The sequence below is a fragment of the Sabethes cyaneus genome, chromosome 2 (genome assembly GCF_943734655.1).
Source record: "Sabethes cyaneus chromosome 2, idSabCyanKW18_F2, whole genome shotgun sequence".
Lineage (NCBI taxonomy): Eukaryota > Metazoa > Arthropoda > Insecta > Diptera > Culicidae > Sabethes > Sabethes cyaneus.
Genome location: NC_071354.1, coordinates 92,875,380 through 92,891,706, shown reverse-complemented (window position 1 = coordinate 92,891,706; position 16,327 = coordinate 92,875,380). Strand labels below are relative to the sequence as shown.

The 16,327-nt window shown below is 36.3% G+C and overlaps 1 protein-coding gene across 1 annotated transcript; it reads left to right on the top strand.

Moving 5' to 3' along the window:
* Positions 1-727: 727 nt before the first annotated feature.
* Positions 728-16,018, top strand: LOC128737462 (uncharacterized). Its single transcript, XM_053832100.1, has 3 exons — positions 728-1,009; positions 14,673-14,788; positions 14,856-16,018. Exons 1-3 carry the CDS (start codon positions 914-916, stop codon positions 14,944-14,946), a joined length of 303 nt encoding a protein of 100 aa, XP_053688075.1. The 5' UTR covers positions 728-913; the 3' UTR covers positions 14,947-16,018.
* Positions 16,019-16,327: the final 309 nt, after the last annotated feature.

Sequence of the window (16,327 nt, the reverse complement as noted above, 5' to 3'; positions counted from 1 at the left end):
GTACTTATTCTCCGAAAGAACATTATAAAAGATGCACCGGAAACCATTCTGCAATGTCAGAAGATTGCTTGTGCTTTATCCGCACTGATGGACGGATATATAGAAGCAATACAAAGATTCTTACGATTATTTTTTAGTTAGAACTATCGATGTCATACTACATTTCTATCAAAGCATAAGATGATACATGTACAAACACGTTGGCCAAGTATGTTGATGTGTTCAAACGCTCGAGTCGGCACTCGGTTTCACTAACACGGGCCATATGTTTTACTCATTTTGATCCCAACACGTACGTACGTGAAAAACCATAGATTTGTCTAACTACGCAGCCTAAAAATAAAGCTATCATCTTCAATACAATACTGAATTTCATCCTCGATTGGTGTGATCTCTTCGTACGTCGTTCCTACAAGAAAAAGCACGTGCACTGTAGCACGTGGCAATGAAAAGTTTCACCAGCAGCATAAACCTCCCCTACCGGCTTATGAAAATGACCGCCTGTGATGTGTGCATAGATGAGCATTACCACAGAGCGTTCTCTTTTCTCCAAACCCAAATCCAACATAACGGCCACCGCTCTCTCGCTTACAGGAGCACTTCTCGACTCGTGAGAAACGAAACGTTCACTCTCCGCTTTCGGTGTTTTCTATAAACTCGCAGTCCGCAAAGTGCTCATACATTCTACAGCATTTGGAACAGAAAGTTCGTTCAGAATAAGCTCGCGGTATCGAACGCAGGTCGAAATAGTCAGTGTTTATTCACGTTCAGAATTGTAAACCTAGTGTAATTACATACCGGTGCGGTAGTGCAACCGTCTGAGACACTGTGTCTAGGAAACCGCTACTAGCTGAAGTGTTTTTAGGAATTTGGCAGATTTTAAACCGTTGTATTAATCGTATCATAACTAAACATGTCTCGCATAGTGCAATTGAGTGGTGCGGCTCTGATGGTTTTAATACTGCTTTGCAGTAGCCAATTGTCAGAGCAAGCGGCTACATTCCAACAGGTATTTATATTTTTTATTGCTGAATTTTAATTAAAAGTGTTCCGTCTATTTTGCTATTATTCCACCCATGTTGAGGTTCTTTTGGCTTATTGGTCTATCATCCATTTAGATCAGACAATACCAAATCTGATTTTTGTATTGTTTGAATTGTAAATAGAAAGTGCGTATTCAATACAAATATTCAATTCAAACAATAGGATGGATTAACAAAGCAAAAGGTCGAATTCAATAGTTTAAGTAATTGAATGCCAAAACATAGACTATTGTTCGTCTGACCTTCAAGGCGTCCTAAATCTGATCCTCAAAAAAACGAAACGTAACAAAGATGCTCCACTCAGTCAAAACAAACAAATCGAAAAGTGAAAAAGAATTATGTAATAGCTTGCCGGCGTATATTATCCTATCAGTGGAAACAATTTGTGTGATATACGATTCAAACACACTATGGTTCAGCTGTGGTCAGTGCTGTGGAAAAAACCCGGTCACAGAGTTCCTGCTGAACAGTGAACATCTTTTATTCCGAATTTAGTTGCTTTGTGATTAATTAAAGTCAGATTTATACTTTGCTAATAGCATGACGAAACTGCAATTAAATAGTACTAAGCTAGATCCGGAGATAAAAAAGCATGATGGATACGTAAAGTAACAGAATTTAGAATTTCAAAATTTTGCTCGTCTATTATATTATTTAAAACATTCATCTTTGATGTTGAAAAAAATATCGACGCTCTTTACAACTTTTTACCCGTTATTTTAAATATGCTATTGCTAAAAGAAGACATTTTTATGCTGTCAATACATAACCTCGTCATAAAAAATCTTCCTACAGAATATCACTTTCGCCATTTTTTGTTTTGATATATCATCTGTTAGTATCTGTTAAAACTATAAAAAAACTGAATATACTAAAATGTACGGTTACAAAAACATGCCTACAGGAGAAAACAAAAATCGAACCATTTCAGTTTTATATACAGTTAAAAATGTAACAATTTTCTATCGTTATGCTAAATATGTGGCTTGAATCTAGACTGATGGACTGATTAAAAGTTTAGATTATGTTTCGATCGTCGTGCAAACATTGGTAGCCCAATCGTAAATCCTAACTTCATAAGATGATTTCATTAGCTTTGTATACTGCATTTCCAAAAAAATAATTGTGAATGATCGATGTGTTACTATACGGTTTTTTAACCGTTATGTGTGCGACAAAAAAAAACACCTTTAGCAGGGCGACAAGGGTACCCGGGTACCCAAAATTGATAGTGTTATAACATCAACAATTTTAAACCGATTTTGATGAAATAGGTGTCATTTGATTCGTTAATTTATCTAGTTTTGAATTATTTTGCCATTTGGCCATTAAAAGATATACGGGGTCGGAAAATCCGGAATTCCGACAGAGTGTCCGCTGCGAGGTAGAGAACTGATTGTATTGCAAGAAAATCAGTCATGCGGATATAGGAACTCTAAAAATTCAGACTATTTGATTTTATATGAACTATTTCATATAATGAGAAGAATTAGGTTGGCCATTCCGGAGTAGGTTCCTGTGGGGTCATGGGTGGCCAGTCTAGGATTGGAGGTAAAACCTAGCAATATGGGTATCAAAGTTCTTGGAATTAGTTCGGTAAGTGATATTTTTTACATTTCGATGTATTTTGATTGATTATTTCGAAAATGGTTTCTACGGGGTCACAGATAATACCGCAGGATTCGAGATAATGCTTAGCAATATCAGAACAGTTCAAAACGTAGAACCATCCGTTATACATTTGGAAATTGCGAAATTATTCATCAGTACTAAACTGGCCATATCAGCACAAAACATCTAAAAGATCCGCTAAACCAATTCTAATATTGGATTAGGCACCCAACTGGCCATTTGTAACCCTACAGGAACACAATTCTGGAATAGCCAATGCGATCTAAAGTCACCAATTTATATAATAAGATGAAAAAAGGCTCCACAATGTCAAGTTCAAAGCTAATAGCTTTGCTGAAAGCTGATATTCTTTCAAAACAAGCGGCTTCCCACGTTTTACCGGACGTTGCTCCGGAATTACCGATTCCCGGGAACTACATGTCATTTGATGGCCAAATGCTTTATCTAATCAAAAATAGATAAATGTACTAATCAAATGCCACTGGTTTCATCCAAATCGGTTTAAGATAGCCAAAGTTATGAACATAGCAAATCATGGGTACCCGGGTACCCTTGTCGCCCTCCTACGTAATAAAAAAATTCAAGTGCCTCTCATTGCTAATCCCCTTTATGGATATGCACCAAAAAACCTCAATTACTTAAGATCAACGAGTTTTACGATGTCGCAAAATTTCAATGACGTATGTTTTAAATTGAATGAGTTATAGCTATTTTAAAACTGAAAAAGGTACCCGGGTACCCTGTTGCACACGTAACGGTTAAGCAAACTTCGGAACTTAATGAATTAATGTAATATTGCATACATAAATTATTTTCGAAAATATTTTAAAGCCAATCATTTTATTCTAAAAATAATTTTTGAAGCGATTTGTATTCTTTACATGTTTTAATAATGAGAATCCTAGAACGCACAGTCAGGATGTTATTATATTGGTGACGAAATGTCAAGCAAACGATTCTGAATACATTTTTCGTGTCATTGAATAAACTAATTGAGCCAAGCATACATTTCAAAATGAGAATGTTCAGATTTTTTGGATTGTCATTACTCAACGTACATGTTTTTTCAATATAGAATACATACCTGGTGTTTTGAATATTTTTAAATGGGAAATCAAACAATAAATATATAAAGCACCCATCGCGATGCATCGGTTACTTTTTGGCAATGTTTCCGAGTTTACTTTTTGAATGTAAACTAGTTGCAAAGCGTAGGAATAAAGAAAAACATTCGAAAATTATTCAATAGGTAAAAGCTGGTTGTTGTCTACTTGAAAAAGGCAGTATGATATCAATAAATCACATTACTAAGTTTTGCTGTTAACTAAAATTGAATCACGAAGCTCTATGGCCCCGTGGTTATTGTCATAGAATTCGGACTTTTTCGTTCTGTATTTTTTGCACGCATGCTCTTCATTCTAATGGTTTTCCTCTCTTTGTGCTACGATGATCTTTTAGATTTTTTTACCCGTCGGCGAACTACCATCAGCCAAAGTCAGCGCAAACGTCCTTACCTTGCGTGCGTGCTCGATAGTGTCAGCAGGATTTGCTTTGTTTCAAGAAGAAGTGACCGAAAATTTAGAAAAATCAGTATTTCTTATTGAAGATTTTAATTCTGTAGACTTTCGCACTATTTTGGTATAATTTGTCCATGTTGTTGTGCTGAGTTGTCCATTTTACAAATAGCATTTACCTTTTTCGCAGAAACAAAGTAACGTTTTGGAACAAATTTCTACTACCTTCGTCTATGAAATACAAAAACTTTCATTATAAGTTTTCCAGAACCTCAGGAAGAACCTCAGGAAAAATCATTTGAAAAATAATGAATATTTGTAACTCCCATAAGCAGTATCATCAATCATACGGAAATTTAAAACAAGATGCAACACTGTTAGCCAAACGAGCCGTAGTACCCCTTGAGATGTTAAAAATTCGGACTCGGTTTTCCTAAACGTACATTTTAACAATAGTAGGTAATATATGTCATGCCGTGTATCATAAAAATCAGCACTTGACAGAAAAGCGATTGGTAATCATCTTAAGTCTCTCACAGGATATACTATCATCCTCTCCAGGTCCCAGACAAGTTAAAGGTACAACATAACGGATTTCAACGGAGCTGATCCGGAACCTGGAGATGGGCATATGATCTGTGGGAGACATGAAACGAATGTTAATCAGTTTTCTGCCCAGGGCTGATGTTCACGATGTGCAGCGATGCACATACTACTGTCGTTAAAATGTACCTTTATGAAAACCAATTTCGGTTAGCGTACTCGTGGCTCCGGATGGCGCGTACTACGGCTCGAAATTGCAGCAAACCAACTGATATGGGCTCAGTGGATAATTTGTACGAAAATTTCAAAAGTTTGACAAGAATTATCTCAAACAGATATGTCAAAGTATCTCAAGGAATATGGGAATAACTGCAGGATCAAGTAACATATGACCACGATCTTTAGAAATTATATAATTACGATTTACAAACTTTATATAAGGTACCCTGGAGCAAGTGAGACGTAAAAATCACATTACAAAGTTAAGGTTTATTCGATTGTGATCTACATCTGTGATTATTTTAAAATTCTTCAGAACAGAAACTCTTTAGTGGTACAGGGATACCTCGATATAAGATAATTTATAACTTCTAAAAGTTGTCTTATATCGAAATTGTCTTATATCGAAACATGGTTTTTTCAAAAAAAATTTGCATTAGTGGTCGCCAGTTTTGCTCTGTGTTATGTGTTTACGGTTTTTGAACTATTTATTATTGTTTGAACTATTAGTTTTTTACTATTTTTGGGGTTATTTTGAAATAATGAACATCTTCATGGCACCGATTTCGGAATGGAAATTCAGCTCTGGTATCGTTATCAGCTATGTCAAAGGGATTTGTTTCGATATAAGACAAAATTGTCTTATATCGAGGTTGTCTTATATCGAGGTATACCTGTATCACTTCGAAGGTTTAATTACAAAACAGGACTATCGATTCTTACATGCAATGAATCTAAGGACAATTTTATTTAATTACAGCAGTTGAAACCTTGAAAAACGCAACCAAAGACAATATTTTTATTAATGGTTCAGCCAAATATGCCGTAACAAAATCACGACGGGCGATCTTTATAATGAATATAAAACACAATTCGTGAGCAATTACGCAATAATGCAGGATTGCAACAGAATGTAGTTGAATATGTAGCTGTATCATAAAAATCATAATCATAAAAAAAAATCCTGCCTCCAAAACCCCCCACATGCCAAATTTGGTTCCATTTGCTTGATTAGTTGTCTAGTTATGAGGGTATTTGTATTTCATTTGTATAGGAGCCCCTTCCACTATTGAAAGGGGATGGGGTCATAATCCCCCTCCTAAAGAGGGGAGGAATCTCAATTTACCATAGAAAAAACATTTACCTACAAAAACAACCACATACTAAATTTGGTTCGATTTGCTTGATGAGTTCTGGAGTTATGAGGAAATTTGTATTTCATTTGTATGGGAGCTCCCCCCTCCTGAAAAGGTAAGGGGTCCTAATTCATCGTAGAAAAAATTCTTGCCTCCAAAAACACCCACATGCCAAATATGGTTCCAATTGATTGATTAGTTCTCGAGTTATGAGGAAATTTGTATTTCATTTGTATAGGAGCTCCCTCTCCTAAAGTTGGGAGGGGTCCTAATTCACCATAGAAAAAATTCTTGCCTCCAGAAACCTTCGCATCCCAAATTTGGTTCTATTTGTTTGATTAGTTCTCCAGTTATGAAGAAATTTATATTTCATTTGTGTGGGACCCCCCCCCCCCCTCTTAAAGAGAAGATGGGTCCTAATTCCCCTCCTAAAGAGGAGAGGGGTCTCAATTCACCATAGAAAAAAAAATTGTCTACAAACACACCTACATGCTAAATTTGGTTTCATTTGCTTGATTAGTTCTGGAGTTGTTAGGAAATCTGTATTTCATTTGTATGAGAGCCCCCCCTGCTAAAAAGGTGAGGGGTCTTAACTCATATAGAAAAAATTCTTGCCTCCAAAAACACCCACATGCCAAATATGGTTCCATTTGATTGATTATTTCTCGAGTTATGAGGAAATTTGTATTTCATTTGTATAGGAGCTCCCCCTCCTAAAGTGGGGAGGAGTCCTAATTCACCATAGAAAAAAATCTTGCCTCCAAAAACCCTCACATGACAAATTTTGCTCCATTTGCTTGATTAGTTTATGCAAAAATTTGTGTTTCATTTGTATGGGATCACCCCTCTTAGTGGGGGAGGGATCTCTAACCATCATAAGAACCTTCCCTGGCCCCAAAAACCTCTGTATGCAAATTTTCACGCCGATTGGTTCAGTGGTTTTCGATTCTATAAGGAACATCTCGACAGACAGACAAACAGAAATCCATTTTTATAGATATAGATACCCGTTTTTGTCAAAACCTCTTATTTTCTTTTACTTATATCTCCGGAAATATTAGGTTTAGAAAAACACTATTTTCACATTTTCAAAGCATTGGGAGCACTGGTGCTCAAAATTAATATCTTTTTCGAATTTCTTGGGTAATTTCCTTTAAAAGTATGAGAATAGTTCTTTCTAAACCTAATATTTCTGGAGATATAAGAAAAAAATAAAAGGTTTTGACAAAAACGGGTTCATTCCTTAAAAATGGAGGTGCTCTCATTGATCGAGGGAATCTCCGATCGGGGGATTTTTGCTTTCTGACCGCACACGAACAATCTGGCAAAATTTGGTTCAAATCCGTGAAGGTCGATTACACGGGTCTCGGACACTTCGCGTGGAATGACCCAAATACTTCGCTTTGTTTGACAAAAACTCTGTTGGAATTGTTTCTTCAGCAATTCAAAAAATTTGCTAACAACCGCTTCCAAACCTCGAGCTCGAGCGATTGAAGTTTATTAAGAATTTTGAAAAAAAAACTTGCCTGTGTTCATTGGGCCAGCCTACGGAAAGCATCACATGTTTGTCGAATTGTTGAGAAAAATATTCCGTTATGCTAGCTTGAACGCCAAACGTCGACAGGGTTCACGCCGTGAAAGCATTTTCCAATTTCAAGGTTATGATGGATCAACTATTCCTCTTGTTTTTGACTGAATAAGATCTCAAATGGATTTATTCCACTTATGTTCGCATCCTGCTCAGGCGATTTGAGATGTAGTGACAGAATTTATTTTAGGATACCCTAGTTTAGTTTAGTGTGTTTCTTCTAATCGAATATCGTTTTTCATGCACCATGCCGATTGCAGCTTAAAGATTGCTTATTGTTTTCTCCCAGAATATTCTAAGAAATCAAAGATTTACGAACGATTAATTTAATGGTATTAAAATATTACTGGTATATTATTTTGTTCAAGTACAGTTTAGCAACTTGTGGGAGCTTGTTGTTTTACAGCCGAGAAATAAAGGGGTGCCAATCTTGCCCCGAGTCCTCCTACATAAAGTTTAAGGGTGCCTACAGAGTGCACGCGACAGTGACGCGACACGACTTCGCTCACATTTATTTAAATGCGCAGCTCTTTTTCGCCGAAAGCAGGGCTACACATTTAAAACAATGTGAGCGAAGTCGCGTCGCGTACACTTTGTACGGGCCTAAGAATCATGGTTTTACAAAGGGGCGACGACGAGTTTGTTCCGTACGGCACTGGAATACTTATGCGTGTGACTCATTTTTAAACAATTCCCTTGGTTGGATCATTAGAATTATAGAAACGATAACTAAAATTTATAAAATAGTTCGATACTTATCAAATTTGTACCAAAATCTGTAAAAATAATGGAATAATTCAAGTTTCCACCACTACTGGTACTACCACTACTACTGGTGCGTCTACCCAAGTGATATTTTCAAAACTTTTAGTCGTTTATACTAGCTGTGTCTACTAATACAAGCGTCACTAGGGGAGAGGGCAGTTGACTATACAACAAAATGGAAAAACTGTCTTGGTCGTGTACTATCGGAGACTTGGATTTGTTGCAATTTTTGCAGAAGTTGGTACTCCACGTATCTAGCGCAAAACACGGAGACGAGAGATGTCACATGAGACACGTCAAATAAATGGAAGCAGGGTAGTCGGGGGATTCATCTATTTTGGACATACGCGTATTTTATTTTGCACACTTGCATTTGATTTTGCCATACATTTGTCTTAAATAGAGTCTAAAATAGAGTACGCGTAACGCCTGTCGAAAATACATAAATCGCCCTACCACGATCGAACATCAATGTTACTCAAAAACTGGTCCAGAATAACTTTTCGTAGTGATTCACGGATTGGATGGTATTTGACATATGATGTAAACTTTTTTACATTAAGTTGTGTTTATATTGATAACACGTTGCATGCAACTCATAGGTAAGGGTAAGCGGGGCAAGACCGCCCGCCTAAGCAAAACCACCTGTATAAAAAAAGTTGTAGCTCAATTTCTAATTTATCTGCTTTAAATGAACAATTGATCTATTACCTACATACAAAAAATAAAAACATAAATTTCTGTAATGATTTTCTATTTTTTATTGCGATTTAGAAACACGTCCAAAAAATAGAGTATTTTTTTCATGCGGGGTGAAACACGCCCACTAACGGGGTAAAACCGCCATAGCGTATAACTTTAACAATATTCAACCGATTTGAATGAAACTGGTGGCATTGGATTCATGAATTTATCTAATTTAAACAAATTGAATCAGTTTGCTATCAAACAATACATAGTTCCCCGAGATTCGCAAGTTCGAAAGAGTGTCCGGCAACCACTCGTATTGGAAGAATATCAGTAATATAGGTACCAACAGTCTTGAAATTGATACCGTGTAGTTTCCTTAGACAACAAGATGGATCGGGTTAGGCATCCTGGAGTCAATCTTTAAGGACTAGAGAGGATCTAAGATAAAATATAACACTATGGGTATTAAAGTTCCTGCAATTGATCCGGTAGGTCATTTTTTGACATTTCAAATTGTTCTGATTGACAGAGCAGATACATATTACTTTTCCATTGCTAAGATAATTTGCTATATTTTCATAAAAAATATGTTTATTTCATGTTATTTGTTCCAAGAGGGAGGAATTATTAAAAAAGCTATATCCGAGAAAACAAGAAAATGTCCATAGCGCCCGCAGGGAAAATTTGCGATTTAGATTTTTCCAAACAGTCCACCAGCTATAAACTAAGCACATTTATATTGTTTTATGTCAATCTGAGATTCTTTGGTCCAAACTATGCAATTATTTTAAAAATCTCCTTATCGCACTAACATTATACACGACGGTCTTGCGCCGTTCATTGTGGGCGGTTTTACCCCCAAATGACCGATTTACACATTTCACTATTTATTTCAACAAAATTGCATGAACAGTTACCTAATTTAGGTACTGTCGGATGAAGACAGGCTCAGAGAAGCGATGTGGGTTGGATTTACTGAAAGTTTTAACGTTTTGAATAAAATAAACCCTAAGTTCTGCGGGAACAAAGTTATAAAAAACGAAACGATTATAACGAAAAATCTATTTTTATTTATTTCTCCGATAGTTTATACGATATTGCTGTACAAGGTATTGTAAAATATTGCGTACGCATTCAGTAATATGACTGTCATCAACATTTAACACCAATTTGAGCAAGGCCCTGTAAAACCATGGTGGGCGGTTTTACCCCGGCGGGCGTTGTTACCCCGTTTACCCTTACCCAAATGTTGCCCGATGTTTTCCTGCCCCATACCACAAATGTACAGATGGCAGTAGAAGCACACTGAGCATCAAGTCGAATGCCATACGTTGCAAAAAAGTTGCCCAATCTAAACATATCTTAATGGTTTCATGGGAAAGAACTCGTTTGATATATTAATTATTGTTTAAAACATGCCTGAAAAGTGAAAAACTTTTGAATAAGTCCGAGATCCGAACGATGGATTGACAAGTCACGAACACTCCATAATCCATTTACCCTAACACCAAATTAATATAATTGTAATTGTATAAAAAGCATTATTCAATATTTCGGTGGATAATATCGGAATATAAAAATTCAGTACAGTAGTGCAACAAAGCTAAAACTATGATTCAAATATACCTTTTCCTGACCTTGGCTGGAATGTATGTTTCTGTTTCCCAAGCTGGTTTACATGATGTTCCCATTGGAAGAAAAAAAAACTAAAATGTTTCAACAGTTGCATTTCAGGAAACTTGACCCAAGGGAACATCACTTTAACCGCAAGTCGTAATAATTACGACCGTCGTCGGTACCAACATCAAATCGACCGCACTGGGGTCACCACGTTATTCTTTCTACTGCTGCAGACTGCAACATTGTCATTCTTTCCAGACTGGCATGTGCCGACCCGACATTGTAATATTATAACCCATCAAGCGCCTCGAGTGCTTTTCCTGCTTACGATTTCTCCTAGCAAGCTTTTTATTGCGAAAAAAAAGTAAGCGCTAGCGTCTTTGTCTGCGGAATACCGTCCAATGGCTTTTGGATTGAGTAGTAAATCATCAAAAAAAATCATACTAATGTGTCATCGAGAATACGGAAGCTTGTGCGTTTCGTTCTGCTAGACAGTCGAAATTAATTGTCACAGACAAATAGAGTGGGGTTGTTCAATTTCATGAAAAACAAGATATTAAAATTTTAAAATGCTTTGTTCAAATTTTGTATTATTATCCCTTATCAGAAAATTTTAGACCAGTATTTTTTATTTGCAACTTAGGGTGCCCTCTCTATATGGTACCAAGCACCATCGTTTTTGCTAAATAAATCTTTCGTTAAATGTTCAAAGCTCGATTTTCGACTTTAACAATATTGATACCGTTAATGAACCTTTTAGGAAAAATATTGGATTGAACCTCAAAGATTGAACCTATGTTCACAATCCGTTACCGGTTTATTCACCCAGCGAGCTTGCCTAGAATGTAGCAAAATTGGACAGTGAACCCTGCCGATCTCCTATAAAATACCACAGTATCCGGAAGCAGCTCCGCCAAATCCAGCACATAGTGCGGCAATCTCTACATCCTTCCTTCGTACTGAATTATGTATTTACCAATAATAAAGTTGCGAATGGATACCCAAACTGCATCTGAAAATGGATATTTTTGGCGAAGATGAATCAGAAATATGCGTTTGTTTGCTATAAATCTCAGATTGTATGATTTTTCATCCACTTTCCCTGTTTGGATCGAAAAAGCAAAAAAGTCATTGGTTATATAGGTACAGATGAGTAGATGGATGGAGAGAAAGATATGAATTTACCAGTTTGCTGGGATTATGGAAATCTAGTTGCCGGTTCATTTATTTTTAATCCAAACGAGCGATAGCGAGTAAGAACAGCATACGTACCGATAATCGAAAAGACCGTGTGTATTTCCTTTTTTTTTTTGAAAATGGCTGATTCGACAAAATAAGTCATTCGACAATTATACCCTTCTTACAATCCGGCTCAACATTTTAAATGTCAAAATAAGATTCGGCATCCAGTTTTAGCTCTATCAGTGTCATTTAGCACATAAGCTCAGCCTAATTTAGAATACCAGAAAGCAGGCTGGACATGCACTTTTCACTTCTATTTTGCTTTTAGCTTGCCTCAGCCAAGCAAAATTTTAAAAAATAATGTATGGGGCATTCGTAGAACAAGTAATTGTCTACAATATTGCTGAAGAAAGCAATGTTTTATCTTTTGTATTTACGACGCTATAGGGTTGCAATGTCGTTGGTAGCAAAAAGAGCGCCTATTTTGCTACCAACAGGGTAGCAGCCTTATAGAGCCGTAAATACAAAAGATAAAACATTACTTTCCTCAGCAATATTGCAGATAATAACCAATTCTACTAATGCTCCATACACCACTTTTTCAAATTCTGCATTACTGAAGTGCAGTAATCAAAAGAGCGAAATCAAAGCAAAAAATGCATGCCAAGTCTGCGAGAAAGAAAATCAATCAATACCAATACCAACAATTGAAAAGGCATAAAGTGCAAAATCCCAGTTAGATTCGAGGTGCGCTGCTTGTTTAACAAGCCAGCCATCGTATGTTCGAATCTCGTCTGGGCGATGCTGCTAGATAGTGTCAGTAGGATCATTACTCAACCATTGATCTCATCAATTATAGGTCATTAAATAATACCGGCGGTTTCTGCAAAAACATTTCCTCTTTCCTTCAATACAATTATTTTTGATTACAAAAAATATTAAACAACACTAAATAGAAATATGTCATAAATGTTTGACGTAGGACTACGTCTTTGTTTACTATACTGGGGCTGGGTAGCACTTTGTGAAAACGAAAATAGTAGTGTAACGTTTGAATGAAAGATTTCAAATGCTAATCTACTGAACGAAACTAAACAATTTATATGTCGTTGGATAGATAAAATGACCAGCGGTTTTTAAGGGGATAAGAGAGCAATTTTAGGGGATATAAGAGGGGCGGGGGGGCTCCTATACAAATGAAACACAAATTTCCTCAAAACTCGAGAACTAATCTAGCAAATGGAACCAAATTTGGCATGTGGGGGTTTCAGAAGGCAGGATTATTTTTCTACGGTGTGCTGAGACCCCTTCTTTTTCTAAGAGTGGGGGCTCCCGTACAAATGAAATACAAATTTCCTCAAAACTCTAGAACTAATCAAGCAAATGGAACCAAATTTGGAATGTAGGGATTTCAGAAGGCAACATTTTTTTTCTATGGCAAATTGAGACCCCTCCCTTCTTTAAGAGCGGGGCCCCACACAAATAACATTCAAATTTCCTCATAACTCATGAACTATTCGAGCAAAAGGAACCAAAATGGGCTTGTGGGGGTTTTTGGAGGTAAGATGTTTTTCTATGGCATACTGAGACCCTTTCTTTTTCTAAGAAGGGGGCTCCCATACAAATGAAATACAAATTTCTTCATAACTCTAGAACTAATCAAGCAAATGAAACCAAATTTGGCATGTGAGGGCTTCAGAAGGCATGAATTTTTTCTATGGTATAATGAGACTCATCCGTCTTTTAACAGGGGGTAGGGGAATTTTTCTACGGTGGATTAGAACCTTTGCTTTCTTTAAGAAGGGGAGATACCATACAAATGAAATACAACTTTCTTCATAACTCGAGACCTATCAAGCAAATGGCACCAAATTTGGCTTTGAATTTATTTATTTCATGATGCTTTGAGACCCCTTACCCCTATGGTAGGAGGATAATTCATTACCATTTCAACCTGTATGATGCACACAAGTGATTTTTTAAAAAAAATTCTATGTCTCAAAAGTTGCAGGTGTTGTACTTATGAACCCCCGTCCACGTATTTTCAAAGCCACCATTGCATTAAATGAAGAATTGAATCTGAATATTTCGCTCTTCTCTTTTAAACATTCACTTAAACAATGGCACTCACAGATTCTTATAAACAAACATATGCCAGAAATGCAGTTTACATTAGTCTTTGATCTGATGATCTGATATAGTCCTACGTCACCCTTTCGTACAACTCTTAGGGCTGTATACCTTGTAGTTTTTCATGTAGAAGTTTTATTTTCTTCTCATTAAACCTTTGTAGCAACCGCCTCCTGTCGTCACAAATAGCTACCTCACCCAAAGGTTCAGCGACAGGTGTTAAATTTTTGTGAATGAATGCAAAGTTGAATGGACAGCCGACGTTCTATTATCGCTCTATAGCACCCAACGTTTCGCATCTCATTAGAGCTGTTTGTTTGCCTGTTTATTGGCGAGGTGTTGTTTGTTTACCACATGAGACTCCTCGGCTCTTTAAAGCATATACATTTTCGTTGATGGCTTAGCTGAAGTAAACAAGCTGTTTTTCAGCGATGTTTCGAAGGGTATTAGTTTAAAGTATATACATGTAATTAATATTTATATCGATTCACAGTCGCCATTTTAGATATAATTTCAACTAAATCAATTTGATTTGGTTGAAAAAAATCATTTATTTTTCGTGCATACATGCTCTTAATTAACTGCATTTTTTTCCTTATTCTACTTTCAGGAGCTCCCTCGAGTTGCTCGATCAATCGAGGAGGAGAAGTGCATTGATAACACTCCTTGCGGCTGGGCCATCTACAAACCGTTCACACGAACCATTGAAAATTACATGCGAAATACGTAAGCTTTACAACAACGCATTATTGGCGAAATACAATATTAATAAGTTTTCCTCATTTTTCCGTAGATGTAATTGCCCGGATGGTTTGAAATGCGTTCGTATCGATGACGATTTGTCCATCAGTGCTTACGTTTACCGGTGCCGAAAGGTAGTGTAAGCTAGAATGTGCCTTCAACAGCTCCACTCACGTCTTCGTGGATTACTTTTCCGTCTGTACAGTAATTTATGATTTGACCAGCTGTAAGCTTAACACTATTTAAAAGTAACTTGTCAATTTATATTTAATTTCATAAAAACATTGTTCAGTTATTATTTTAAATGAAACCACCTTTACAACTGTATCCTACTATGAGCTCTAGGTAGGAATGAACAACTGAACAAAAAAGCTAGCTAGTAAGTGCAAAAGAATAAAAGACGGTAGAATAAGTGCTTAGTTTGTAAGGATTTTCAAACAGTTCCTTTAGATTAGGAATCAATGTTAATTAGCATTTAAACATTTAATTTCTTTCAAAATGAATCAACGTTAGAGCACAAGGGCACCCAAGCCAGTAACCAGAAACTATCCTTAACTGAAAAATCGAATAATAGAATAATCTATCATCGATCAACATGTGCGCAGATTTTCTGCTCACGCTCGAAAGAAAAAGACAGAAGAATAAATGTTCTGTCTAAACTCAAATTGCCGGTCAATATTAAAGATTTTTTGGCGATGCTTAAAATTTAGCGTCAGGAAACAACTATACAGGCAATGGGACCATTTTCACGTTTGCCCAATACAAAGCACCCAATGCGGAAACTCAGCATTACAAATGCGCCGTACTTAAAATTTGATTTGCTTTTTCCATCACTAACTGGCATTCGCTCCACTCAGACCGAATGTGCGCCAATTAACATTGATACTAATGAAAAATCCATCGACACAATATTTCCTGACATGACAGTCAATGCAGTATTCACCATATCAACCACCTGTTGCCACCATAGACATTCAATAGTTATCAAACGTACCCCACTTTTGTGCCAAATTACAATAGCAGCATCCATCACTAAGCATTTATAGAACGTAAATCAGTATTTGAACAATGAAATTGAAACAAAAATTGCAACGCACACCATCGGAACCTTTTAGCTACAATGAACGACGTTTTTTATAAAAATAAAAATTAGACCTAGTTTGATATTTGTAACACCTGTAGTAATACCAAGTATGTAGTATTGGTAATAATAACTCATAAGATAAAATAAATGTTATATGGAATAAACACTGTATGCAAATTGTCTAGTTACTAACTGTAGAAACATATCACATTCTTCTGTTCAAAAATAGCTGGACCGAGTCCAACTATTTAGTGCATGGAATTAAATAAAAAGGAAACTTATCCAATTTAATTCTACTATGTATCTACTCTGTATACATAAGAGAATTAAATTGGATAAGTTTTCTTTTTATTTAATTCCAGGTTCGTATTCTACTAAGACGCACCAAAAATTTCAGTATTTAGTGCAATTAAATAGATAAACGCTGAATTAATGTATTC